This window comes from Augochlora pura, chromosome 4 (genome assembly GCF_028453695.1).
Source record: "Augochlora pura isolate Apur16 chromosome 4, APUR_v2.2.1, whole genome shotgun sequence".
Lineage (NCBI taxonomy): Eukaryota > Metazoa > Arthropoda > Insecta > Hymenoptera > Halictidae > Augochlora > Augochlora pura.
In genome coordinates this window covers 2,863,911-2,890,313 of record NC_135775.1, presented here as the reverse complement: position 1 = coordinate 2,890,313, position 26,403 = coordinate 2,863,911, and the positions used below count along the sequence as shown (strand labels likewise).

The following is a 26,403-nucleotide window of genomic DNA, read 5'->3' as shown; positions in this document are numbered from 1 at the left end:
ATAGTGTCTCGAGGTACATTAATAATGTACAGTCGTACGTCACAAACCACACGTTTTGGATTAAAGTAGATGTTGAGGTTCCAATAATAATTCGATATACACTCAAAAAATGGAGTAAATACTTCAAACATTTCGCATAGTTTATTCTACTGTTAACCATTCTTATATCGGTCGAAAAATGAGGAAGCACTGAACAAGGATAAAACCTCGAATTTTCGTTACTCGCCACATTCGATTTCATAACTCAAGTTTTTTTGGTCGAAAAAAATGAAGGCCATGGCAGCCTTGTTGTGAAACCCGCGCACCCAATTTTGAAATCAGGAAAAAAAGGATACTGCTCATAGATTAATTCGTTCCGTTGACGCCGAAGATGGGATTCGAGGAAATATCTGTTAACGAACCACGAAATACAAAACAGTAACAAAAATTGTAATATACACAGCGACATGTAAACGAATTCGTAACAAAAATGGCGGAACAAAATTTGGCAGATCTTCGATGCCTATGTACTTATCGTCCACAATGAAACGGAGCACAGAACGGACAAGCAAATATAAAAGACCGAATGTAACACTCACTTTGAAATCTGTAATTGTGCACGTATCTCCATCGACGTTTGTATATTTTTGAACACAAGAAAAATATTGTAGCAATGGCCGACTCCACAAGTCACTAGAAGCAGAAAACTCGATGGTTCTGATTGTCGTGCGTGTGGCGCCATCACACGTTTACAAAATAAGACAAAAATCACGTTCCGCCAACATATCCGGTGCTAACCTCTAACGGAATAATAACGTAATACCATCCACAGCACAGCGATCGAAATTCTGTGGAACGATCTTCGAGAAATCAAACAAATAAATAATATTTCAGTCATGAAAATCAGGAACTACGAACTAAAACATATACACTTTATTATCTGCATTTCAAACCGGACTTTTTAATCTCATTATACGAAGCTTAAAAATATTTCAATAAACTCTCAGATTTTCGCTATCTCGCAGGATACATCGTTCGGATCCCATTTCCCATCGGCGTTCGGTCGAACGCATAACCTCGCGTACATGAATTTTTGCAATCGCTCCGGGTTTAAAACAAGACATTCGTTCACTAATTTGCAATAATGTTTAATATCGGACGGTAAAATCATGATATGCGGTTGATGCTCGAAAGAACCATATTTTTTCGATAGCGTTATGTCAAAGTTTAAACCCCCGTATTGTGGATACAAAGGGTAGAATGATGCTTGAGACAACACATGATCTGCTAAACGACTCAATCTATCCATGGCTAAGGTGTTCCTACAAAAAATATTGCATTAAAATTCTGACCGCTTCTCCCGCATCAGAATGGGACAATATTTAATGCAGCCAACAATTGAATCTTTGATAAATAATGAAATTCTTGGGTTCTGGTCGCTGTGTTTCACTTACGATACTTCGTGCTGTCCTAGATGTCGAATAACATCGACTGAAGTTACTCCGATCTGTAGCCCGGCCACATTTATTATACATGGATCCGGCATCATGTGCAGATTCGATGAATTCGATCCAATTTTATTCGTACAAATACTATATTCCGGTGTCGGGTAAACCGGATCATGGTGGACATCACGGTTAGAGGATACTATTACGACCCGCGTATGTTTCCTACATGTAAAGATTAATGACAATTAGAAGTAGAAAAATATCAGCGCGATATTCATGTTTGCAAAGGCACACTATTGCGTCAGACTATCGTATTTAGAATCTTTATTATTACGTAAGATTTTGTCGGGATTTAAAAAGTCTTCTACGTGTATATTGTAAAGTAAATAATAAATTATGTACCCTTGCAAACGCTGCATAATTCTTGCTACAAGTTTGTCAAATAAATCATTGTAAGTCTGTCTTAATGTAAGATTTTCAATTTCGGAATGCATGTAATCGATAGAAGGTCCAATCAGTATTAAAACATTCGGTTCATCTTCCGCGACGCGATCCATTAAATACCACAGGGGCTGACAATCCAAATTGTCGGTGGTTGTGAATTGTCCAGCGGCAACGTATATTTTTAAATCTTCCGTTAACATTGGCGGTTTAGCAACCGGCGCATGGCCCTTTACAAATAATTCGTTCGCCAACAGAGCGTTTCCAGTAGTGTTAGTGCCTTCCACCGCAATTATTTGCCCCGGAAAAACTGAATAGCGCTTGATTCTAGAGAGATCCAACTGGATAATGTATTGTTTGCTACCACGTTTAGATCGTATGCAGCCTTCCAGCAGCACGGTCTTAGTCCCGACTGAATTATCGATCGAGGTTAATATTCTACCGCACGTTCTAAACGCTACTTGGCTGATAGACATCACGTTCTTCTCGAAACGCGTGTTCGAATCGGCGGGCCCCATTTCCTTCCAAATATAGCAGAGTCGCTCGCCGAAACTTTCACTATCGAGGCTAAGTGCGGCCACTTGTTTCGACAACATATCGTACATGTAAACCACATCTTTGGGCACGTGGGCATTATCACCCTTACAGATCGATACATCTTGCTTGTTCTCGTTCTTCCAACTCTCTACGCTTCGGCCAAAGTGCAAGAGAATTTTGCCTCTGTCTTTGATACCCGGAGCACGAATAGGCAAGCTTCTACAACAATTATTACAAACAATGCGATTACCATTTTACTGTCGTCAAATATACTATATCATCGAATCGTGTCATAAGATCACACAAATTTCCGATTTAATAAATATATTTATTTTTTAATACAAGAAATATATAATATATTTACAGCTAATTAAAATATAATTCATATAGATCAACAATTCCTTATATAATTTCTATTTCGAAATAATATCTGCTTACGCTTTGGGTTTGTGTGTGGATGGTGAAAACGTTTGGGATACTGCTCGTCGTTTATTGTCGTTTTCCGCTTTCGATATCGGACTTCTCTCTCTTTTAGTTAGCTTGAAAGGAAAAAAATAAAATAAAACACAAAATGAAATATATACCACTGTGAGCTCGATTTCGCTGGAATTGTAAGATCAGGGATATTACACGTGTACAAAGCCCCGAGAGAAAAACAGACCACCGTAGACGAGTATGTATCTAGTCACGAAATTGAATGAAACGTGCACCACATTCATACTCGTCTATGGAATCATCTGTTTCGCATGGTCTCCGGTTTAGTACAATTTAACCACAGTATATGTAAACAGCTGTATTTCATAGTCGAATTATTTGACGAAGTTCCGACGTATGTCTCTAAACGTGCTTAATGAGTGTGGATCTAGTCACAAGTCAGTCATCTGTGCACTAGACCTTCACTCATTCAGCAAATTCAGGGGTGTGTGTTGCGTGTCCTGCTCTTCCCTCCTTAGCCGGTTACCATTTATTCACCGATCGTCGGTAATCTGCGAAAGGAAAACGCCTGGAACGAACGTCGAGGGAAGATTTTGTACCGATAACGCCGCAGCGGAGAAATATAAATAGTCATGGCGGCTTGCGTTCAGGAGTTCATCGCAACGAGAAGGGTTAACTGTTGTTAACCTAACCGTTCTTGCCGTTCGCTTTATTACGTATTATTTCAATCAAGTTCAGACCATTTCTTGTAATTCGCGTTCAATACCATTAAATTGTAACAAACAAAACAAAAAAATACTTTCTTCGAATCTTCCTCTTAAATTCACCGACCTCGTTACTTATCATCTATTTCCCTTTTTTTCTTCGTTTCCTGCTTGAAATTAAAATTTATACGTTTACCACCGCCTAGACTCTTCGACTTCTATTACGTGTCATTCTTTATCGTTGCACGCAATAAAGAACGGAATTAAAGAACCCCGATTGTGGGAACTAATCGAAGAAAAGTATCGGCAATTACACTCACGGAATCTTACGTTACATAAGTCTTGTTCGAAGGGGAGACCAGAAGTGTCGGGGAAATTCATTCGAACGATACTTGCTGTACCAGATCATGTAAAACTTTGGGTCGATCACCGCGAGGCCTAGCGCTCTCTGCCTTCCCCTCCCCACCCTTGCCGTGCCCGACGAATAACACACCGAGAAGACTATTTCTCCTTCTATCCCTCTCTCTCCGGGAACTAGCCGCCCCTGGCAATCCTTCGCCCCACTGTTCTCGGCAAAGATACCGTGGGAAATAACGAGAAGCTTATACCAGATACAGTTGTAACCGACCGTCCACGGGAAATAATCCGTTGGAGATTTCGAATTGGTTTCGGCGATGATATCGATCCCTTTTTCCGTTTCCACCCCTCAAAGGCAAGCGGTTTTCGAACATGTTTCGCACGATGCGCGAAAAATCAAAGGCGAGCCACGAACAGGCCGAGGCCAATGAAGAGAGAAAGGAGGAGGGAGCCGTACGTCGTTGTTGGCCAATTGCACTTAATTAGTAGATGCAAGCGACTCCCTAAGGAACCGATCTTCTCGGCCGAGTAAAGCTCAAGGAACCCAATGGTTGTACATTATAGGTTTGTATCGTACACGCCGCGAAGCGAACCAATATGCAACCAGCCGTGAATCTCGCGTGTTCCAAGCGACCATATTTAATCGTTTCATTATCGTGTATTTCGTGGAACGCGAGATTGTACCCGGAATGTACCTGACTCATATTCGATGTATTCCCGTAATAACGTGGTGAAAAAAAAAATTGCTTCAAAATGGCTGTACACTCGCGCGCTCGATATAACATATTTGCAAAGAAACTTTGCCGATTTTACAGACGTTGATGATATCGCTGAAATGAAAAATATTATTCGTTTTAATTCGAACGAACGGATTAGAGGTCTCACAATATTCAAAATATTTGCTTCCATGCTCTTTACGCGTACACTCGAAGGGCAAACGTTATATATATTTTTCTGACTCTCTGTACGCACGTACAGTCTTTTTGCGCAATTTTTTCATCGCTATCTGTCGAGACTACGTGGTCGATGAAAAAAAACCAACGCCAAGTATCCGGTGCGAAAAATTCTATACACAACTAGCGAAGATTATACGAGCGATCTTAAAAGAACGTATTACGCGAGAATACATCAAACAGACGTATACGTACACTGTGGTATATACGTATCTGTATAAAGAAAATATTATCAGTCGGATATACGACGTCGGATAATAGATGTAGCACGAGTGGCGAAGAATAATATCGTGTATCGGGGAATCGATCGTGTGTTCTACGTTCGAGTTATTATTCGATCAACGAAGGGATAGGAGTTAGCGTGAGAAATCACGAGAGAAAACCAGCAACTCGCAACCAGCATGTGACACGATCGAAGCAACAGGTTGTAGCGACGCGACGCTCAGGACTCAACGGAACGGTCGACGACATTCGCATCGCGCGCGCGCGCGCGCGTGCACACACACACAAAGAAAGAGAGCGAGGGGGAGAGAGAGAGAGAAAGAAAGAGATACACGTATACACTGAAGAATTACAAGCTTCTCTCTTTCTGTCCCTTTCTCTCTTACACGCACACTGGTTCGCATGCAAACGTGTATACAAAAAGATAGCGCGCGGGGTTATCCATAAATACTCTCGGTGCTTGGGAGTATTTCTACCGTAACGAGTCGCGATCGAAAAATAAGGTTGATGCAACCGTAAGAAAAGAAAATGATTTACCCGAATTGTGGTACATTCCGTTCCCTCGGGCTTGACCGTTTGACACGAGACTAGAGCCGCGAGACTATCATTTCAACGATCCCGAAACGAAAACGCAGAAAAGAAACGCGGAACAATAGCGGTAACAACCAGTAGCAACAGCAACAGGTCGCCGTGACGCGAGGCGTTGTACGATTGGCGGAATGACTTTCGAGTATGAAATTCACACAAATCGGATTCCATGATGGCCGACGCTCCGGTCGACCGTTTCAAGATGTAATGCACTGCCTCGCGCACTTCCCTCTCCCCCCTGTTACAACATACCGTCGCGCACAAACAATTCCCTAAGAAATTGAAAACGGTTTAATACCACGATTCGCAAGCTGCGCGAACGAAAGCGAACTACACAATGAACCGGCGAACCACTCGATACACTCCGAATCCGCGTGACGCGCTGACAGACAGTTTGTGGCGTCGCCGACTCGACGCCATCGAGATATTCGAACACATGTAACGACCTTTTGCGGGAATATCAGAAAATAATTGATCCGGCGTACCGTCGCGCGACGGTTATTTCAAATCGGCTAACGGAATCGTCGAAAAAGCACGCGATGAATAGAATATATTCGCTTGGATATATCTTCGAGGAGAGAGCGCACGCGCGCATCAGGATGATAATGGAGTCTGGGTCCTTGAAAACTGAAATCGTACCCTTTGAAGAAATCTGGTCAAGCTCTCTTAGATGGAAGGAGAATCCCTCTCTACGCGATTCCAACGAGGAACGCTATCTTTTTTCCACCAATAAGAACGAATCCGACTATCCCCCTCCATGGGAGCGTGTCCTTTGTGGGAGACTGGGACCGAAAGGGGAGGGGATAATGGCGGCGATCTACCTGGACGATTTTTGTGGCGGGAATTACGGTGCCTCGACGAGATCCTACAACAACGCTTCGCTACGGGAGAAGAAACCACCTGCCTGGGAATCGAGTCGGAAATTTCACTCGTACCGTAAACGCCTCGACGTCGATAGTAAGCTCGACCAGATACAAGAATTTTTGCCCGCCGATGTACGTTTGCTATCCATTCAGAATGAAACGCTGCGGTTTCGTTGGAAATATTTTAATATTACGAAGAAATCGAGCTTCCACAAAGACGATTAATTAACGAACGCGATCGTCTGAACGCAACCGTCCGATAAAAAGAAGGCTAAAGCAAATAATGTAATGGCGTCTAAAATACGTTAGCGATGCAATCACGTTCCGTAGTATGTTTTTCAGAGTTGAATTATAAGATAGAAACGTTGAATATTAAAAGAAAACTGTTAGCTGCGAAACTTTAAACGTGATGTAAGAATTATTCGAACGATTATTCACGTTCTTATGCATAATAAATGTGATTGTATTACTAAAAACCTTGATGATCGTTGAAGAAATGAGATTGCTTGATTTTTAAAGGACATACAGCATTAAAAATATTCTTTTCGTTACATGGAAGGCTATACGTTTCCCGAAGAATTAGATTCACAGGTAGAAATCTTACGTCATTGCTACTATAGACCATAGATCGACCATAAAGAATGTGAGACAGTGTTGCCAAAGCGAGTAAATCATTGCAATGCCAAGGTTAAGGTTCCACATAGAACGCATCCTTGTTACGACAACATAACACAATTTTACATTGTCCCCCACAATAAATTACGAAGACCCGATCGAAATTTTCTTATCAGTTAACTTTTTGTGAAGTTAACTTATTGAATTCACGTTTAACCAAATACAGAACTTGCGATCGTAAGCGTGTCTACGCAGAACGAACTCTTTCTTATTGCAAATTTTAAAGGCTTGAAAAAGTAATTCTTCACGAGGACTAAAAAATATATTACGATCTGAGGAATAGTTCCTCCGCATGGAATATTCCTCGTTCTAAGTTTCGTTGATTAATAAAAATATCTTTGGACGCTACTGTCCTGACGAATTTCTACGAAGACTTCGATAGAATCGAATCAGTTGTTCGAAAGCCAACTAACAATTTCACGGAACAATTGTATTTCAAGTAATAGTTTGTACTACTCGCTTGGAACGAGTAGGTTCATAAATCTGGCAACATTGTCAGAAAGCCATTACAGGGGTGGAGACCTTTCCCTCTTGAAAGAGAGAATAAGGGGAACAGGCAGCTTTTGAAATCATCAAAGTAGCCTGTTCGAAGTTTAACAATAGATCAGCGTAGACCGAAAATCTGGAGCCTTACTAGCAATCGTGCTCGGTAAATACGTGGGGTGAAATATTTTTTTAAGTCTTTAAACGTAAATGTTACTTAAAACGGTTAAAATATTTTTCTACTTTTTCAACGAGAATAAGAACGCATGCCAATCATTTACGTATAAAAATTGCATACTATATATATATACAAATAACATAATAAAAATTGTTTACTATACATTTGCTAGCACATGAAATACCTAAGATTTTTTAAACAATTTCTGATCGTTTTATTCTAAAATCTGCTGTAATTTTAAACATAGTTTGAATAATAGTCTCAAGATTTTTGAAATAAGTTTAAGATTATGATTTTATACTTCATAATTGATCGGTAAACAAAGTGTTTGGAAGTAACAGGACTTACTTTTGGTGGGAGAGCCGACGCACTACTGTATATGTCTAACACATCATCATCACTGTCATAGTAATAATATAACAGTTTCATGTAAGGAAAATATCTATCCATTATACAAAATAAAGTACCATAAATTTCAATTGTAACACGTGAAAGGATACCAAAACTCGTCATTAATTTGTATATCGATTTCCAAATCTTCTTTTGCACATTGATCCGCTTCATAATCTATTTTACCTTTATTCAATACCTCTTTCTCCCATTTATCAAGATCATCAAGAGTTGGAATGATATTTAGAGACAGTGGAATACTATATTCCATCCATGATTCTATAAATTCTTCTACGCCAATGAGATGCTGGCTGCAAAGCCGAAGACCTAATCCAAAAATATGCTCTTTTAAATTCAAATACTAATGATATAGTATATATACACAGAATGCATATAATTATATATCAACGTAACAAAACATTATGTACATGTGTATATAACAGCATCATGAATTTATCTTTGAATAAGGTTATAAAAAGTGGTTAAACGTTTAAATATATTAAAGATACTCTGCGCACCTTAAATTGCACATAATAACACGGAGAATGATATTAATTACTAATAATAATCAAGCTATATAAATGTTACATGTTAATTTCAACTTTTCTAGTCGGTGAACCTATCAATCAATCATTGTTGAAATATTTATTTGCACGAGATTTTATGATGGCAATAGTTTGATAATGAATACAGTTGATTAAATAAATAACTTACATCTGTCGATGATAGGCTTATCGGGAGTCTCACAGCCTAAAGCATGGAAACACTTAATTAACGTACTTTCCGACACCATATTGTTCAGTAAACTACGTTCATCAGGATTTTCCCGCCAACCCGGCGAATAGTGCACATGCGCAGTTTTGGCACTCTCCTCCCCTCTCCGCTCTTATTGTGGACACATAAATTTAGATACACGTGACACACACAAGCTGTGTATGTATTACAAAAAAAAGAGAGAACTTTTTTGGGATAATGAATATTACAGGATTAAGTATAAATGCACGTTTTATTTTGTATAGAAGTAATCCAAAGTTAGAAATTACAAACTATAGCTAAGGATCGTTTTAATCGTATAAATGTTGCAAAAGGTGTACTATTATAGCACATAAAATAGAAAGAAATGACTAATTCTATCCACAAATGAATTAGCTCGAATTGTTTGTCTTCTTTCCACAAATCATTTATCAAATATTAAGTATAAAATAAGTTATAAAATAACTAATTCTTTTTGAAATTGTATTAATGTCGTAAGGTGTATTATTATAGCATATATAATAAAAAGAAATGCAACAATGAGTAATTTTACCCACAAATGAATTAGTTAACATTAAGTGTAAAATGTTGTTTATCTTTTTCCCACAAATCAATGAGAGTTTGTGAAGTTTCTGAAGAAGGGAATCTTTCCATCCAAGACTGAATCAACCCAGCGAAATTGGGTTCATAATTCTTCAATTGTACTCCATCTGAACCTGTTACATTGTCGAAACAAATCAATATAATAAAAACATTGTATAAGAAATGAGAAAAAATGATTTAAGTAAATACCTTTTACGAACGTATTCGATTGTACAAATATCTTCCGAGGTTCCTTATGAGCGAGAATTATGTCTCTCCAGCGTGCCCATGGTTGAGGTCCCGTTTCAGGTACTTCGCTATATTTGTCATACATCTCTTTAGCCGCCGCAAAATCGCCGGTACTTTTGTAAACTTGCAATTTTGTTAAGAACTTCCCGATCGCTTTTTTCCCAACAGTCTGTATCTTAGATCTGTCTATTGTTAATTTTAAAGTCTTTCCAGACTCAGCCTCGACTACAGTCACAAAGTCTTCTCCAGCTTCGATGCACACTCTCAGCAACACATATCTCGCTTGAGAATGAGCTTGCAACCATTTCTTGGTAGACGGTTGATACATTTCTAAAGCCCTCGCGCAGCCGGTCCACAAAAGTGATAACCAATTGACATACATTACATTGTCGGCTTTCGAACCTTCGTGTCCCAATATGCGTAACACGTCTTTCTCCAAACACAGATATAATCCAACAGCCTCCGCTCTACATTCCTCGTAAGACGATCCTAATGCACCAAACTTCGAATCGTACGTTTCACCCGGCAAAAAGTATTTATCTACTAGTTCTCCGGTTAAAGGATTCTTTGTTTTTTCTTTATCAAAATTGTACGAATCTGGTCCCAATTGTCTTAACAATTTACCCGTACCATGACCAAGAAGCTCGTGCAAACTTACTTGTACCTCGAAACTAATAAGTCTGTAAGTATTCAATAAGGTTTGATCCTCTTCGGACAAAAATGGTACCACTTCCAGCTTCATATTGCCGGGAATTACATTTCCCAGAGATACGTTTTTGAATCCCTCCGATTGTCTAATTTCATCGTAATTCGGAATATTTATTCCATTTGGAATTCCAGATCCAGAAAATGTAAGAACGTCTAAGGAGGTGAAGTCGGGTCGTAGGAATGTGTCCATTTCGAAATCTGCGCCCCAAGGAAGTTTTGGGATAAACTTCTCGGCATTGCTTACTAAATTCGCAAATTTTGTGGACATTTCTTTATTTACCATTGCTACAAATCCTTCGAATTCTCCTCTCTGGCCGGCAGGGTCTCTGTAAGTTTCGATGAAGCCTATGTACGTTTCTATAACTGGACCTTTGTCCTTGATCCAGAACCTAGAACCATCTTTATGGTCCGCCAATGATCCTGTCCTAAAATGTTCTATGTATTTATTCAACATACTTTTTTCAGTTTCATTCGCAGCATGCTCTGTTGCTTTTTGTAAATTATCAACAACTCCAGCTAGAAGCTTGCTATAATCTCCTCTTGTGACTTTGAATTTAGAGTTCTCGAAAACTTCTTCCGGTAATGTAATCTTAGGATCGGCATCGGTTTCCACAGAAGCTAATCTAATTTCATAAGAATTTACATTATCAGAAGTGACCGTTTTAAAGCATCTCGCATTGTAAGATTCTAATTTTTTCTGTTGCATGAATTTATTGACCAATTCAGCATCTTCATTTGTGCAGTTGGCAGAAAAATATGTCGTAACTCCTTTGTTGCCCAGACCTAAAGACTTTAGATTTCCTCCTAATCCATAAGTCACATCTTGAATCTTATTCCAAATATCTTCTATACTAGTAGAATCATCCTTATACGCTTGGGAAGCTTTCACTATGGTCCCAAATTTCTCTTTCGGCAAATTCGGAATTATTTTACTGTCACCAAAGGACTTGTAATTACCAGCATTTGAAAATAATCCACAGGCGTATACCAAGAAAGCCTAAAAGTATATACACATATGCAATTAACCATAGAAGAATAAAATCAACATTTAATATCAACAATTTACCGTGAATTCATCTTCACTGACTCCAGCATCGAGCGCAGATTTTTTCAATTCTTCTATGCTTTGTGCCTTAAAAATTTTATGTAAAAGAGCAAATAATAGCGGCGATTCTGGAGAGGTTTGTACATACACAATAAGACCACCGTCCCATGCAGCTTTACTTAAATAATGTGCATACAATTTCTCCTTTGCTGACAAACCATTAAATGCGGTTTCACAATCTAAGGCTACCAGTGGTTGGTTGTTCGGCAAAACATATAAAGACGTGTCTTCGGTCATTTTCGTGTAAAGGTGCTTCACACTGAAATTGTAAAATTACAATCTATATTTTAACAATCGATCGGTGTACCGACTGACAATCAACTGCACGACGGACTTATTGTAAAATCAAACATATCAGATTGATACAGTGAACCGGCGAACATAAGTATGTCAGTTTACAGCTCTGCGGTGAACAGACAATGATAAACAAGAAGGGAGGGGATAACTCGCAAGACACTTGACGACGTTTGACCGCTTATTAACATGTCTGTTTATAAACTGATAACGACTCTGCCCGGCAAAGGTTAATCAGATTTAATAAATCCAACAAAGAAGATGACACAGAAAATTTCATACACGGATTATACATTGGCGAAATCTCTGCCATTTTCTCGTAAACAGTCTATAGTTTATACCGTACATGATTTTTGAGTATTTAAGGTTAACACGGCTTTTGGAATCAGTAACTCTGAATAAGCTGTATTATACAGTTACACAGATCATTTCGAATGTACAACCCACCAGAAATTCAAATTTTTATTGAAACGTTTAATTTTCCTACTTGTCCATGAAAATGTTTCAGTATGGTATTTTCGCGAAGTCACGTCGTTGCAAAAATACCGTGCAAAATTGTAAAATACATTTTTTAAAATAATCGTTTTGCGGCCAGCTATCGCTACATGCGAATGAAGCATTGTAATTAACAACAAATAATCCGAAACAACTGTAATATAATTTAATTATCGTGCTACAGTGATACCTCGGATTTTGCACGTTTGCTTCACGTTTTGCCCTTATCTTTCGCAAGTATCCCCACCACTTTACCGCGCACCCAATCCTTAGTAAATCTTGTATTAGCATTAAATCATCAGCCAATCGGAACAAAGAAATTTCTAGTCCTATTCTCGTAACAAAGCGCGCAGAGGCTGCAGAATTTTGCAAAACTTAAAGGTGTTATCGTAAAAGTTTGAACATTATGGTTGCCGCTTTTCCTCCGATGACATATGTTATACGCGAAAGTTTAAGAGAGACCGGGTAACAATAGAATCTTACCTATTACAATTTCCTGGATAGACAGGTACCAAAACTATTTAGCAATGTCTAAACTTTACCGACCGCTGCGACCAGTATCGGACGATCCGCTCGAGCTGATACCGGTTTTTCAATTATTTGTCCTGCGATCACTAGCGATATCCTGATTACTCGATATCCAGTCTAGCAACGAGTTAGGGTCGTTACAAGTTGTAGTCGTTATAACGTTATCGAAACCGGTGAGTCGACAGGAGACCGGTGTCCCCACTACCACGCTTCAGGAGACGATGGTGGCGGTCTATAGTGGCACTTTATCGCGCCCGATAAATTCTGCAATGATTCAAATTGTACGACATAATCTTCATATCCTTATCTTTAAATAATACTGCTTCAAGTTTATTCCTTTGCACTGACAAGTATATCTTTTCCAATTCCTGCGATAGCATTCTATTGAGTGCGCCAATTAGTCGAGCGTTAATTTCTTCCTCATAAATCCTTATCACGATGATTGGACTGTTGGTTCTCGAATCGACGTAAATTTAACCGTGCACTACTGCGATTCTGTTATTATAGAAATATTTATTTGAATCGATTAATTCTTAAGAATAACAAAAATATAAATTTTTTTAGTTATGTACAAATAAAGTATATTTATAAATTAATTTTTGATTATATCTAAGTGGATAGAATATGGCAGTATTCACATAATAGTCCGGAAATTATGAGAATATAAAATATAAATATGAAATGGTAATATAGTGTTATTCTTTAACATCTCCGATTCCATCTGCATTGATTGCAAACATAGCTTCACTTTCAGGTAAGCAGGGTGAACCATATATTTTACATATCCTTGTTTCTCCCCTTCCTTTGCGCAAATAGAGCCTGGTGGTACTCGAATGTGCTAAAATGTGACCACCAATTGGTTTCTTTTGATCCCCGCCAAACATACTTGCTGCACCATCGACCTGTGCCATAACTTGATTGGTAATAACAACAGCAACACCATGCTCGTCGGCGATTCTCAACAGCATTCTGAGAAATCTAGCTAAATGGAGTTGTCTGGCACTCAACTCTCCTCTTCCTGAATAATCACTTCTATAGAGGCCAAGTGCACTATCCACGATTAGCAGCGCGTACCTAGATTCTATCATCATAGCACTGGCTTGAATTAATAACTGAGTTTGATGATCCGTATTGTATGCTCTGGCACAAGCCACATTGTCTAAAACAGACTCCCCCGCAATTTTATACCTTTCTGCTACAGCAATTAATCTCTCTGGTCTGAAAGTGCCCTCTGTATCGATGTAAAGACATTTTCCTTCCGCTCCGCCCATGTCTATAGGTAATTGACAATTCACGGCCAGTGTGTGACACAATTGAGTTTTTCCTGACCTAAATTCTCCAAAGATTTCTGTGATGGACCCAGTCTCTATACCACCACCCAGTAACCTGTCTAATTCGCTGGAACCTGTAGTTACAAAGACAATGTTCGAACGAGTTTGATGAATTTCTGAAGCACTTTTAAAACCCATGACAACCAATTTTGATGCTTCCTGTATTATCTTGTCCGCTTTAGCTTCGCTAATACCCTTTATGCCGATTAGCTGCTTTTTGGGTGCATACGCCACAGATTCTACAGTGTAGAAACCTGCTTCCTCCAGTTTTTTAATGTCCCCTGCTGTTATGCCATTTCTCTGAATAGAAAATGCATTCAACAAATGAGATGTAAATCAACGATTGCAACCTAATTTTGTCAGCAAATTTGAAAAAGGTTATAGACTTACCTCAAGGGTTTTTATCAGCTTTGCTTGTGGTTGATAGTTTTCAAATTCTTCATCACTCTCGTGGAGAGTGGCTGTTGTTGCTGCGGCTGTCATTTTTTAATAAACTGACGTCTTTCATGTAAAAAAACAACGTATTCAAAGTTTAATTCGAGTTGCGTGCAACAGTTTGAAGCAAGTGTTGGTTTTGCGCCGAAAAGTTTTGGCGCTACAATTTTGTAATCCCTTGACGAGAGATGGCGCTTTGAAATTTTTTTCCCATTTAAATACATATAATTAAAAGTATAGCTGTAATAATTCTAAACGCAATTTATTAAAACATTGCATTGAGAATAAACCAAAAACCCTTAAAGTTAATATATAGTAACTATTTCTTGTTAAATAGTTCAGCCGAGAGTAATTTCAAGAGTAATTAATATAATCGTTCTTATAAATATTACAGATTCGTTTTCAGCGATTTGTCTGGTAAAGCACTAAAAATTCTATCATTTACTGCATCTTTCTTTTATTTTCTATTTTCATGTATACAGCCTGCGGTCATTGATCGATAATTTGCTCGTTTTACCGTTAATGGTGCAAAAAAATGAGTACAGAAATTGCTTTGTTCCAATTGGCTGCTAAGATAGGGTTTACTGCGGATTGGAGGCACAGTAAAATAGTGGGGATATAGACGCTTACTTAAAGAAGAAAAAAATGTGTTTAAGTTTTAATCACATTTTGAGAGAAATAAAATATTTGCAAAAACCCTAATACCAATATTTCTTATTGCATGTTACCATTTCAGAGAAATTGAATAAATAATCTAATAACATCATAGAAATCATATAATTATAACTATCCTAATTTTATTGGAATGAAGACAACACGTGTGATCACTTGTTGGTAATTCCTGTTCCCATAAGTTGTTGATGTTTGTATCGTTCATATTTTAATAAAAAAAATGATTGCACTGGACACATCGGTCAAACTCGGAAAATCTCCAAAAAAACCGCAAGGTTGTAAATCAAATTCATTTTGCTAATATCTTATTCTAAAATGATGTCACTTCTATTTACTTAACCTTTTCAATAGAGACACAGGTTAAAGATGTTTTTCATTTTAAAGTTTTATCTATTTGTGACATAAATTTCTATGTAACATACGATAAGATGGAAAATATAATAAGAAACAGACTTTATTTGAAAATATTTGTATGCGGCTATGGTTATCGTTGACATAAAGAATTTTTATGGCATTTAATGTATTTACTTATATTTTTGTAATTGTAGTTGAATTACGAGAAGACAGCGATGACAGTGGACAAGATAGCAGCGATGACACCATGGAATCAGAAACACAAGAATTGGAAGGTGCTGGGAATGGATTCAGGGAAACTGAATCTGAGGAAGAAGAATCCAATACTCAGAAAGTTGATGGGAATCCCAGTTGGGCAGATGCTATGCAAAAGATTTTGAGGACAAAGAAACCGAAACGCAAAAAAACCATAGTATTGTCCAAAGCTAAAAAGCTGTGCGACGTGAAGCACGAAGAAAGTGAGGCTCTAACTTTTGAAATCAAGAAAGAAGATGGGGAAGTAAAATCTGAGGATGTAGAAGATGTCAATAGTCCTGAAGAGAAACCATTGAAACCAGTAAAAGAAAAAAGGAGAGATCATTTGGGTATCAGAGTGAAACCAAGCATAACAGATAGAGAGCGCGAAAGAATGTTGCAGAAAATAGCAACAAAGTAATTATATTTTATTTTGAGATTAGAAGTAATATTATTCAACTTTTTGTTTTAAATCGTTACAGTTATTTCAATGTTTTACAGAGGAGTGGTACAATTGTTCAACGCTGTGAAACAACAGCAGGGAGAAATTACTAAAAAGTTAGCAGAGGCTGGCCCATTGGGAAGGAAACGGGAGAAAGTACTTAAAAGCATTGATAAGAATTCGTTCTTGGATGTTCTTATGGGTGGAAGCAAGAGTATTAGGGTAGATAATGATGTGAAGGGTGAAGAACAGAATGAAAAAGTAAAACAGAAGGTAAATATATCGTATCTTGTAGCTTGTTTATTCATAAATTAATATGAATAGTCGTCAATAAAAATTAAACTTTTGAAGGAGAAAGAAACATGGAACGTTTTGAGGGACGATTTCGTAATGGGAACGAAGTTAAAAGATTGGGACCGTAAAAATAACGAAGACGAGGACTCGTCGGCGCCAGAAGATATGGACAGTGATAATTAAATTATATAAAAATGTAAGATATTTTTCATCTTGTAACGATGCAGTTATTAAGTGTAACATTAAAATTGAGTAAAATTACTGTTTTAAATTTAGAAAATAATAGCCTTTTCTTGTTGAAAAATTTAGTGTGGCACGAAAAAGAAAAGAACATCGAATATCATATTAAATATTTTAATTTATATCCGATAGTTTTTGAGCTACTCAACAACAGTAATAATAATGTGTATAATGTATAATTTTTCATATAATTTATCATATGTTTATAACGCATATATGACCCTATCTAATATTAATTCCTATTGTTAATTTATTTATGCCACGTGATCATGGCTGAAGAATAGTGCCATAAGATTTTTTTCCCGTAAAATGACACAACATATATTTTTACATACTCAAGCCACAGTTTTGGAATAATTAAATTCAAATTCAATTTCGGGATATGGTGACATACATATACATAGTCTGTACATAGGACTTGATTTGTCCAACAGTTATTCTATACACATCTTATTTTTATTTGTCTTGTCTTTGTCACTTTTAATGATATTCGTCAAGTTACCGTTTTAACAAACATGTACAAATACAAATTATAAGCATCTTGTGCTATTCTCGTATGTTCCATCACGCTGCCTCCCATAGTAAAATAATACAAAAAGCAAATGTATAATAAATAGGTTCTAGCATGATCCACTAATAACATGTACAAAATATTTAACTCGACTTATGGTGATTATTTTCTTAATATACATATACTGAATCTAGTGTGTAGATTAACCCTTGGACGGACTGACCTAACATCATCTTGTCATTTCCCTTCGATTATTGTGCCACAATTAAATTGATTGTACATTTTTTCGTATATAAAATTATGTTTAGAACCTCGGCCGTACTATAATCCATGATTCTGTTAGGTGGTTGCGTTTAATGTAGCGTCAAACTTAAAATTACTGTACATTTTGTTACAGGCTCGCCTCGATGCATCATAACTAATGTAACAACCGATTAAAATATTTTCTAATTCCTTTATTCGATGCTTAAATCAACAGCAATTAAATTCAGTCAATGAGTTCTAACGTCGCGTCGTGTTCCATTTGAAACGTGTAATTTAGAGGATGAATCAATATAAGCACCAGTGTACTCTTCCTCAGGGTCCAATTATTTCAGTCTGTTTCTCAAAGAGGAGACCCGAAACAACTTAATGGCCGTCTATTCCACAATGATCAGTCTTCAGTGATTACGGTGAACTGGACAACCATGTAGAAGAGATAATACAGGTCTCCTTTTTCCCAAGAACAGACTATAATAACATGCTAGCCAGAGTCTTTCTCGTGCCGGCCGCTGTGTTTCGCGCAACTTTGAAATAAAATATACTTTCTAAATCTCTAGATCTCGCGTTACACGCGACTTTCACGAATGTCCGCGAGGGCTCCAAAGTTCCTGGTCTCCTCGTCAGAATAATTGGACTCTGTCTCCACTGCCTGCGACCTGCCGGCATCGTCGGAGCCCCTACTTCTAATATAATATCCTGCCGGATTAGATTCGTTGTTGCAGTTTGATTCGTTTACCTCTTGACTCTCGAAGTGTATACTTCTGTGACTAGACGGTTCCTCTTGATCCACCTGTGACCTGGACCTATCAGTCTCGTTGCACCTTTGCGAGGACTGGCTGTGAGCGTCCCTCTGCGCGTTCTCAATGTTGTTCCTGCTCTCCTGGCTGATTCTCGACAAGCTTCTAGCTAAATTCCTAGTGTTCATTACCTCGTTCGCTGGAACCGCGCCTCTGGGCACCTCTTCGGAGCCGTTCATGCTTATTCTTTCGTTGTTTCGGACAGAGTTGTCGGTAGTGGAGCAATAGTTGCCGTTTTCTTGCAACATCTCGCCCTCTCGTTGTTGACCCCCGTTCCCATTGACTATGTGGAACGAGGTCTCGTGCTGGTAAGCCCTCAGCGCCTCGAAGTTCGCGTTGCTGAAGACACGAGGCACCATACCCTGCGCCATTCGGTAGAATTCCAGTTCGTTGTCCACGTAGTAGCTGTCCAGCGGATTGCTGATTATCGACGGATTCCTGCAGACGGTCCTGCGCGGGAAACTCTGGCTGGAGAAGTTCGTCATGTAGGGATAACCTATCGCGTCCATGGGGTTGCGGAGAATATGGGGACAACCGTCCAAACTCTGCATCTCGATCTCCTCTTTGCTGTCGTGGCAATAATTATGCATGTCTATGTCGTGTGGAAGATTGGCGAACCTGCGATCAAAGTTAATTGAAGAAATGTTCTACAGGATCTATCTGTTAAGATTAACCAGCGTCTGACGACAAAACATCGACGACTTAGCTTTCAGAGGAAACCCCTATCGCTGATGCTTGGTTTAGAGACCCTATCGAGGTCTCTGGAATGTACCTGTGCAATAAAATGTCGGAGTACGATGGCGGCATATCCGATTCCTCCTTCCCGTAGATACTCTCGTACGTCGGGGGTGGAAAACAGCCTATAGAACCCAGGCTGTCTTTGCTGGGCGTCTCAGCGTCCATCTCTAGTATACTGCCCTGGCTGTTCTGCAGCTGATGTCGGTTTATACTTCGTGGATTCCTCTGTGCGCGGAGGACGCTGTCGCCGAGCTCTACCAAGTCTAAGCCTGTTAAACGACGACCACTGATAACTAAATATTATCGGTACACCGTGGATGAGCGTGCATTTATAGCATATTTGAAGGGGTTGAAAATTTCATAGAAATTCGAGTGCAATGATATGTCCGATACAGTTGAAACCGTTTTAGAAAAATATTCGTATATTCGATTTTATGATTCTTTGCGTGCTCGTTTCTCTTCGCAGGTATGTGCAAGGAGCTAACATGCGCGGGGGTTGGGGAAGTACATAAGTGGCCTTGAACCGGAAAGGAACGCGTTCACGAAAAGCAGGTCAAACATGTAAAACGAAATCGCTTATCACGGAGCTCCGGTTGCGAGAAAATTGATTTTAAAAGTTTATCTGATCTAATAAGGACGCCGTATTTTCTATACCACCGCTGAAAAACATTTTCCCGTGTTCATAACTTTGAGAACAAACATGCGCCGAGATTGTTCAGTGTCTTGCATTTTTCATTCTATTTTTGCCGGTACATCTTCACCTGACATGTTGCAACTGTGTAGGTACGGTCACAGTACCAAAGGGGTTCACCCTTAGCATACTAAGCAAGCAGGGTCGCTGAGGGTTCCTAAGATAATTTTTTTTAGAATGTATGCTAACTGTTAAATTATTCCTATCAGTTTTCGGAGGAAACATCGAAAGTCTCTGAAGGTTTGGTATCGTGATTTCGGTATGCTAAGTGTAGGAGTATCCCGGAGCCAGAGTCTCTTCATAGGGACAAGGGTTAGTATCCAGTTGCACTCTCACCAGTGGGATCGGTTTGGAACTGCGTGAAGATTGTGCCGTCCACAACGAGCATCCTACCGTGCGGCAAGAGGATGATCGTCGGCGTTGCAACCATTGCCTGGTCGCTGTTGCCGAATCTGGAGTCCGGCTCGGGGTCTTCGAGGCGGCAGCAACAGTACCGTCTGCACAGGGACCTGCAGAACGGCGCACCCCAGCAGCAATACGCGAATATGAAGCAGAGAACCGCCAGCATCACCAACAGGGCGGCCACCCCTTGGCCTTGCTGAGCGGCCGCGAGGGTTGGCCCGCCGGCGACGCCGACGCCCACGCCGACGCCGAACCCTAACCCTCCGCTGCTGCTCATCTCGCCTGGAACGTCGTTCGAGTCCATCAGTCTGTGTCTAGCAGGACAATGGATTGTATCAGAACACTTTCGATCACAGAAATACGTCGAGTTCTACGGCCACCCCGTCTACATTCTTATAATTACAATTTTAGAACAATTTTATAATTTATTGACCTAAGTCTCAATCTTTTGAAGTGGTTTTGTAGTTAAAACAGGCATTCCTAGCGGTCTTCTCAATCACATTTTTAATACTTCATCACTTTTATGGCTGCGTGAGACTTGTTTAAATATAGTTAACAGCCGTGGTCCACAAGGTATCGTTTATTGTTACTGCGGTAAAGAAGCGATCCTCAAAATTAACGGTTTCGCACAAACAAAGGCCTCCACAGTTTCCCATAAACTCAGGACGAATTTAATCGGCAGTTAACCGGCGAACATACGAACTTGTTTTAAGACGCATTTAGCTCCGTGCGTTTTTCGCGACAACACCGTGTCTCGTTCCTTACGAGCAATAAAATCTTTCGATCCGCAATGCGGAGCACATGGCAACACTAACGTACGTGCTCCTGGCACTAGTCCAGTGATGATGAAGTTTTCTAAGTCTGGTTCCAGCTCGCTACTCGTATATCCCCATTATCACCGTTTCACTTGTCCGGCGGTATCCCAAAGATCACACTGTCATTCCATCCATGAAAGTGAGTGTTAGTTTCGGACATCACTCTCTCTTATGCTAATAGAATAAATTTCGTTCTCCGCTCGGAAGAAAGGCAAGGTGAAAGTGGAGGAGTGCGGTAATTCTGTCGTATTTGTAATTGGCAGCAGTAGGTCGGCGATTTTTTCGAAAACCGTGAAGGCCGTATGCATTTGATCGCCGGGACCTTGAATGTCATTCGGGCAACCGTTGCATAAAATGGTTCGAAAATCCTGTGCGCGGTGTTTACTTCGTTTGCGGGCTAATTTTTTCATTCGAATGAATCGATAACGCGAGAGTAATTATTTTTAACTGTTTCCCTGTGGATACAGAACACGGAATTGCAACGTTTATTATATGCATACAAATCCATAATCTATTTATACCCAAAGCAAGTTGGAAACGCAAAGAGAATATTAAAAATATTTTAGCAGCCCTACGCATCCACCATTTCGCTTTACCATAAATTCGTGCTTATTGCAATTTCAACTTATGATTTCAATAATAATAGAATACTGCCAGATTGGTCGTTTGACCAATCGATGATCAAAGAATAATCTTTTGCTCTGTGGATGCATAGCGCGTAACACTATGCACAAATCGTTTCGCTTATACCTTGGGTGGTGATGTTGTAGTGCCAAGTGGTGCCCGTCGTGGTCGTTGCTTCCGATGCCTTGCGCGTCCCAAAAACCATGTATGCAGAAAGTCCTCTCGTACCCCGAGAAACGGATAACCCTTCTCTCCTCAACGGTTTCGAAACGTGACGCGATCACATTGACAGTCGTCGCGTGTAACGCGTCGCATCACGCGATGCCCATCCAAGCCTTATAACCCGGGAACCAATAAACCGGCAACCGAATTAAAAATGCCGCGATCTCGTTCCGCCGGTGATCCCATTTCTCTCTATTCCTACCGTCTCTCCTTTTCGTTACCTTCTCGCGATTAATCGGAACTCAACAAGTCCCCGCGTTGCGCCGCTAATGACATCGTAAACAATGAACGCGGTGTCGCCGGCAACAACGGCTTCCGTACGATACTTCCTATTTTGTTAATGATCCTTGGTAGATGTCCGCAGGAAGATCAATCCGCGAGGAGACGGGCTTGAGGTCGAACGACGTGCACTGTCATCGCAAAGGCTCTCTTGACCCATTTCAAATCGTCTCCCCTCTTTACGCCAACCCGTTGGTTTTCGCCTTCGACGACTCAATTTCGCAACAGGGGACCTCCTTGTGCCACCGGCTCAATACGTTTCTTTATCTGTCCCTTCGACGAGTCTCCATCTCTCAACGACCGCCTTTGTTCCACCTCCTCGAGATCTATTATTATGACAGAACATTAATTCCACCGACCCTGTTACCGTTCCCTCCTCTCTTACACCCCCCCGTTGTTCTGTTTCTCTTACCGTTTCCGAAGTGCTCCTCCCGTCTGGCAACGCCGAAGACCGTGATTAGACGCAATGCAGTATTTAATTAACAACAGAACCGTTAGCGGTCCTATAAACTTTGCGAAACACTTGATAACCTCGTATGTATATGTATATCTTGCGTCAGACGTGTATCTAATTTCTCATCGGTTATGTATCCTATATTACATTCTGCTTGTTATATGTTCTTACGTACGATCTATATAATTCCCATTTAGCCAGCAATTTACTTACAAGTAAAATGTACAATGCGTCTCATCGAGTCGGAAATTGCAACTACCAATTGTCAACGGTGTCGCACGGTGGTTGCTCGTCTATCGGGCTCGTTAAAGCGAAACATCGTTGAACGTTTCGTCTCCGTATCAAATCACTGGCATCCCCTCGCGTTTCGTGACTTTGACGTCACACCGACTGCAGATGAAGCCGCGCCATATTATTTACTATCGATATCGGTGCATTGTGCGTTCACGCGATACCCCTCCGAACAGCTTGGCCCGATCCACGGTGTAGAATCGTGACCGAATCGCCGAGCATCGTTCGCGAAACGAATTTAGCTGACACCGTGGCCGATGACGATAGTCAACAACCCCTCCGGGATTAACATCGATTGATCACAATGTCGTGACACATCTGTTCACGCGACGGACCGTGTTTCTCGAAGACTTTCTTCACTGTCGTCGCGTCAGCTGCGTTCAATCTCCATTCGGATATCGATTCGGAAGAAATACTTCACCGACAGTTTTAACCTAAATTTTCTCTTCCGTACGTCCTGTTCGATTTCCTCCGCGGGAAGCGTTGATCACGACACCTTCACCCGACACCGTTGTCGCACGCTCGTTAACGTGTAGGACACCATGGGGTTTAGGAGGCCAGTGTGTCAAATGTGCGACTACCCTCGAAATTCGCTGCAGTTCGCAGGGCGCAGCGATCTCCCCACAGCCCCTCGAGACACTGGCCAACGATTCGTCGATGGCCTCGTCGGTGGCGCTTCTTTTATTTTTCCCACCCCTGTGCACAGGATGAAAGCGACCGTCACTACTTCTTTCACCCCTTCCCCGATCCGATCCCCTCCGTCGTGGCCCCGCTAGTTTTTAATCCCCACTCTTCGTTAACCTGTTAACCAGCGACGACCCTTTGAGTTTTCACCCTCGGCTGATGTTTACTTTTTTATTTCGCTTATCCGGATAAATAATCAAAGTGCTTCGCATTATCGATTTTCAATGCGTTCATAAATTGCAACTTTATCCATTAAATGAAATCGCGCCGAATCATTATCAACTTACTTGTGACCATATAGGTGTTTGCGGTCGGTAAATCGTCTGATGAACCAGTTAAACCGGTCATGTACACGCAGCGGAGTAATTACAGATGTACAATAATGATTCAGAGCGATTTACTTGGTAATATTGTAACAGTGTTGTATTGAAGATTGTTTATACTAATAAATACGAAATGTAATTTGAAGAATGATGCTCTGCATGCGTGCTGCATGTAATACTATCTTCCAAAGCATAATCTCGGTATAGATTAGATATCGCTATATATATAAAGGAAATAAAATGGTACGATTTATTCATGATGTTAATCATTGTTTCTGATCAAAAAGCAAATATACAAAATTTCTTATGACTACATATGTACATACAAATAGACATCTTATTTTTCTGGCAAAATGTCTAAAACCCAGCTTTTAAAAGATTTTATTTGGGATGAAGTTAATTCATGGTGTCGACCATCCAACAGTTTGAACTGGCCTTTCACACCAAATTCTTTTAAATTGTTATAAGTTTCCTCGGCCCATTGTACTGATACCAATGCATCTTTTGTGCCATGATATTGTAAGAGGGGTGGCATATTTCCTGGGTTTGTTTTTAAATACTGAAAAAGAAAGATCATGTTACTGTGATTCAAGAAGAGAGAATAAGGTATATTAATTCTTTGACGCGTGTACCTCATATACTGTTGAGTTTCTATTAAGGAAGCTGGACATGGCGGCGCAGCCAGCTACAGATGTTTTATATCTATATGCCAAATACATTGACAATGCACCGCCCATGGAGAAACCAGAAACAGCAATGTTTTCATGAGGGATTCCTTGGGCAACTTCTGTATCTATAAGTTCCACTACATTTTTACAAATCTGATCAATAGAGTCCAATTGCTCAGGTGCATTTATGTCTATGGTCTTCCGATCGAACCACACATTGCTATGCTGAAATAATAATTGTTTTATGTGCACTATAACCAAGTATCATGCTGTAGACGATGATATGTAATTTATGATCTAATTACCATTCCATGAATAGGTGTGTAAGGTTGAGCTGGCGCAGTTGGGTAAACAATTTTTATGTGTGGAAACTTCAGCTCTTCCCTGAGCAATATGTCAATCCATTGTTTCGCATCGTCCCCAGAAGATCCTGCAACAAATCTACGTAACGTTTTATCTCAATTAATTTAAAAATAGCGAACTCAAAATATCTCACCTGAACCATGAAAGAAAAACAATGTGGCAGTATGTTTCCTTGTCGCATTAACAATATTGAACTTCCGTATTTTTAAAGCTCCTGCCATGTTTAAGTTAGGAATGATTATAAAGATCAGTGTTAAATTAAGAAATATTGTTCTACTATCCTGCATGCCTTGCTGTTTCGTACATACACATGATCATTATGTCCAACATTCAAAGTCCATAGTTCCTATCTGAATGTAGTCAAATATTCCTACGCTTACACGGTACAATGTTGAGTGCTCATTGTTTTAAGCGCGAATTTCTTTCCTCAAAATGATATTTAAAACAATGTAATCGATAACACAAAACGATAACATAAAATCATTACAAATATAATAAGGTTAGAATACGGTGAGAGAGCGAAACGAGCAGCATGTTTAGGTGAACAAAAAAGTTTAAAATATGATAATGAACATTATTGATTTTTTAAAAAATTGTTACTGTTAGTGTTATTAATGTTGTTATTGATATCTTGTGTAAACAGTACAAAATCTCAGAAAAAATCGTGTTCGATGTAAAATTAATATTTAACTCGAAAAATTTCGTACATAATTTTGAGAAATGTTGTACAGCAGTAAACAACTTTCAAATTTGTCCCCGTGCACGTATTCAGAACCTGTTGCATTTTTATTTTCGACAGTTCAAACTGACGTTTCTAAAAGAAATTCAAATATTAAAAAGAACCATCGATTCGATCGGACTGTGGCCGCGAAAGTATCGAGCTCGAATTTCGAACGTCAGGCAGATTCGGCAGATTGGACGTTGTTTGTTCGATGGCAAAAATCTCGATCGTATGAAATATCAGTATGTAAGTATCGCAACATTTGAACGGCGAACGGTTAGCGGTTAGATTGAATCTTGGTGTTTGAATGGTTTCGCGGCGGCACGGTCCCCCCAGCGGTGATCGAGTTGTTTATGGGAAGTCGTTGCTCCGCGGTACCGTCGCCGGACCGTTGACATAACCGTGTTCCTGCGCACGCATGTCTCGATTTCTGCTCAAGCCTCTTCGAGATCGTTTGAAAACGCTTGCCAGACGGAAGGACCGTCGCTGTGTTGTAGCACGAGTGCACACGGTTGCGTTGACAAGGGTACTGGTGTCGCGTCAATGGATACGTCGGCGGTGGCTCGTTGATTCTCGTCTCACGTTGCTCG

The 26,403-nt window shown here is 39.8% G+C and overlaps 6 protein-coding genes across 11 annotated transcripts; 1 reads left to right on the top strand and 5 right to left on the bottom strand.

Moving 5' to 3' along the window:
• Positions 1-887: 887 nt before the first annotated feature.
• Positions 888-9,181, bottom strand: Dnapol-alpha73 (DNA polymerase alpha subunit B). Its single transcript, XM_078179582.1, has 7 exons — positions 8,968-9,181; positions 8,364-8,580; positions 8,212-8,263; positions 2,844-2,944; positions 1,830-2,624; positions 1,434-1,649; positions 888-1,301 (listed from the first exon to the last, which is right to left on the bottom strand). The coding sequence occupies exons 1-7, from the start codon at positions 9,044-9,046 to the stop codon at positions 983-985; spliced, it is 1,779 nt and encodes a 592-aa protein (XP_078035708.1). The 5' UTR covers positions 9,047-9,181; the 3' UTR covers positions 888-982.
• Positions 9,182-9,240: 59 nt separating this feature from the next.
• Dppiii (dipeptidyl peptidase 3) lies at positions 9,241-13,139 on the bottom strand. 3 transcript variants are annotated; one of them, XM_078179578.1, is made up of 4 exons: positions 12,923-13,139; positions 11,612-11,909; positions 9,799-11,542; positions 9,241-9,722 (listed from the first exon to the last, which is right to left on the bottom strand). In XM_078179578.1, exons 2-4 carry the CDS (start codon positions 11,885-11,887, stop codon positions 9,571-9,573), a joined length of 2,172 nt encoding a protein of 723 aa, XP_078035704.1. In that variant the 5' UTR covers positions 11,888-11,909; positions 12,923-13,139; the 3' UTR covers positions 9,241-9,570. The 3 variants fall into 3 exon arrangements, with proteins under 3 accessions (XP_078035704.1, XP_078035707.1, XP_078035703.1); XM_078179581.1 differs by lacking the exon at positions 12,923-13,139 and adding an exon at positions 12,630-12,704; XM_078179577.1 differs by lacking the exon at positions 12,923-13,139 and adding an exon at positions 12,392-12,530.
• A 509-nt stretch (positions 13,140-13,648) lies between these two features.
• Positions 13,649-14,866, bottom strand: LOC144469383 (DNA repair protein RAD51 homolog 1). Its single transcript, XM_078179587.1, has 2 exons — positions 14,689-14,866; positions 13,649-14,598 (listed from the first exon to the last, which is right to left on the bottom strand). Exons 1-2 carry the CDS (start codon positions 14,779-14,781, stop codon positions 13,663-13,665), a joined length of 1,029 nt encoding a protein of 342 aa, XP_078035713.1. The 5' UTR covers positions 14,782-14,866; the 3' UTR covers positions 13,649-13,662.
• Positions 14,867-15,408: 542 nt separating this feature from the next.
• On the top strand, positions 15,409-17,012 carry LOC144468887 (RRP15-like protein). The gene is made up of 4 exons (XM_078178682.1): positions 15,409-15,680; positions 15,954-16,410; positions 16,495-16,708; positions 16,787-17,012. The coding sequence occupies exons 1-4, from the start codon at positions 15,626-15,628 to the stop codon at positions 16,910-16,912; spliced, it is 852 nt and encodes a 283-aa protein (XP_078034808.1). The 5' UTR covers positions 15,409-15,625; the 3' UTR covers positions 16,913-17,012.
• On the bottom strand, positions 16,714-23,736 carry LOC144468886 (uncharacterized). 3 transcript variants are annotated; one of them, XM_078178681.1, is made up of 6 exons: positions 22,977-23,736; positions 22,722-22,901; positions 21,935-22,635; positions 20,361-20,651; positions 19,311-19,545; positions 16,714-19,156 (listed from the first exon to the last, which is right to left on the bottom strand). In XM_078178681.1, the coding sequence occupies exons 3-6, from the start codon at positions 22,011-22,013 to the stop codon at positions 18,307-18,309; spliced, it is 1,455 nt and encodes a 484-aa protein (XP_078034807.1). In that variant the 5' UTR covers positions 22,014-22,635; positions 22,722-22,901; positions 22,977-23,736; the 3' UTR covers positions 16,714-18,306. The 3 variants fall into 3 exon arrangements, with proteins under 3 accessions (XP_078034807.1, XP_078034805.1, XP_078034806.1); XM_078178679.1 differs by having other exon boundaries at positions 20,304-20,651; positions 22,977-23,732; XM_078178680.1 differs by having other exon boundaries at positions 20,304-20,683; positions 22,977-23,730.
• A 550-nt stretch (positions 23,737-24,286) lies between these two features.
• Positions 24,287-26,187, bottom strand: LOC144469029 (lysophospholipase-like protein 1). 2 transcript variants are annotated; one of them, XM_078178888.1, is made up of 5 exons: positions 25,378-26,187; positions 25,226-25,310; positions 25,035-25,159; positions 24,694-24,954; positions 24,287-24,620 (listed from the first exon to the last, which is right to left on the bottom strand). In XM_078178888.1, the coding sequence occupies exons 1-5, from the start codon at positions 25,420-25,422 to the stop codon at positions 24,399-24,401; spliced, it is 738 nt and encodes a 245-aa protein (XP_078035014.1). In that variant the 5' UTR covers positions 25,423-26,187; the 3' UTR covers positions 24,287-24,398. The 2 variants fall into 2 exon arrangements, with proteins under 2 accessions (XP_078035014.1, XP_078035013.1); XM_078178887.1 differs by having other exon boundaries at positions 25,226-26,187.
• Positions 26,188-26,403: the final 216 nt, after the last annotated feature.

Excerpts from the sequence above, each read along its gene's own strand:
- LOC144469029 (XM_078178887.1), bottom strand. The coding sequence starts at position 25,379 with ATGCAGGATAGTAGAACAATATTTCTTAATTTAACACTGATCTTTATA. Across the intron at positions 25,160-25,225 it reads GTTTTTCTTTCATGGTTCAG|GATCTTCTGGGGACGATGCG; the intron begins GTGAGATATTTT and ends GATTTGTTGCAG. Across the intron at positions 24,621-24,693 it reads GAAACTCAACAGTATATGAG|TATTTAAAAACAAACCCAGG; the intron begins GTACACGCGTCA and ends TTTCTTTTTCAG.
- LOC144469383 (XM_078179587.1), bottom strand. The coding sequence starts at position 14,781 with ATGACAGCCGCAGCAACAACAGCCACTCTCCACGAGAGTGATGAAGAA. Across the intron at positions 14,599-14,688 it reads AGCTGATAAAAACCCTTGAG|AGAAATGGCATAACAGCAGG; the intron begins GTAAGTCTATAA and ends TTTTCTATTCAG.
- Dppiii (XM_078179578.1), bottom strand. The coding sequence starts at position 11,887 with ATGACCGAAGACACGTCTTTATATGTTTTGCCGAACAACCAACCACTG. Across the intron at positions 11,543-11,611 it reads TCAGTGAAGATGAATTCACG|GCTTTCTTGGTATACGCCTG; the intron begins GTAAATTGTTGA and ends ATATACTTTTAG. Across the intron at positions 9,723-9,798 it reads ATCGAATACGTTCGTAAAAG|GTTCAGATGGAGTACAATTG; the intron begins GTATTTACTTAA and ends ACAATGTAACAG.
- Dnapol-alpha73 (XM_078179582.1), bottom strand. The coding sequence starts at position 9,046 with ATGGTGTCGGAAAGTACGTTAATTAAGTGTTTCCATGCTTTAGGCTGT. Across the intron at positions 2,945-8,211 it reads CGTCGGCTCTCCCACCAAAA|CTAACTAAAAGAGAGAGAAG; the intron begins GTAAGTCCTGTT and ends TTTCCTTTCAAG. Across the intron at positions 1,650-1,829 it reads ATTATGCAGCGTTTGCAAGG|GAAACATACGCGGGTCGTAA; the intron begins GTACATAATTTA and ends CTTTACATGTAG.
- LOC144468887 (XM_078178682.1), top strand. The coding sequence starts at position 15,626 with ATGATTGCACTGGACACATCGGTCAAACTCGGAAAATCTCCAAAAAAA. Across the intron at positions 16,411-16,494 it reads TTGCAGAAAATAGCAACAAA|AGGAGTGGTACAATTGTTCA; the intron begins GTAATTATATTT and ends AATGTTTTACAG. Across the intron at positions 16,709-16,786 it reads ATGAAAAAGTAAAACAGAAG|GAGAAAGAAACATGGAACGT; the intron begins GTAAATATATCG and ends AAACTTTTGAAG.
- LOC144468886 (XM_078178679.1), bottom strand. The coding sequence starts at position 22,013 with ATGGTTTTTGGGACGCGCAAGGCATCGGAAGCAACGACCACGACGGGC. Across the intron at positions 20,652-21,934 it reads CTACAACATCACCACCCAAG|GCGAGATGAGCAGCAGCGGA; the intron begins GTATAAGCGAAA and ends ACGACGTTCCAG. Across the intron at positions 19,157-19,310 it reads TCCGACATTTTATTGCACAG|GTTCGCCAATCTTCCACACG; the intron begins GTACATTCCAGA and ends CTTTGATCGCAG.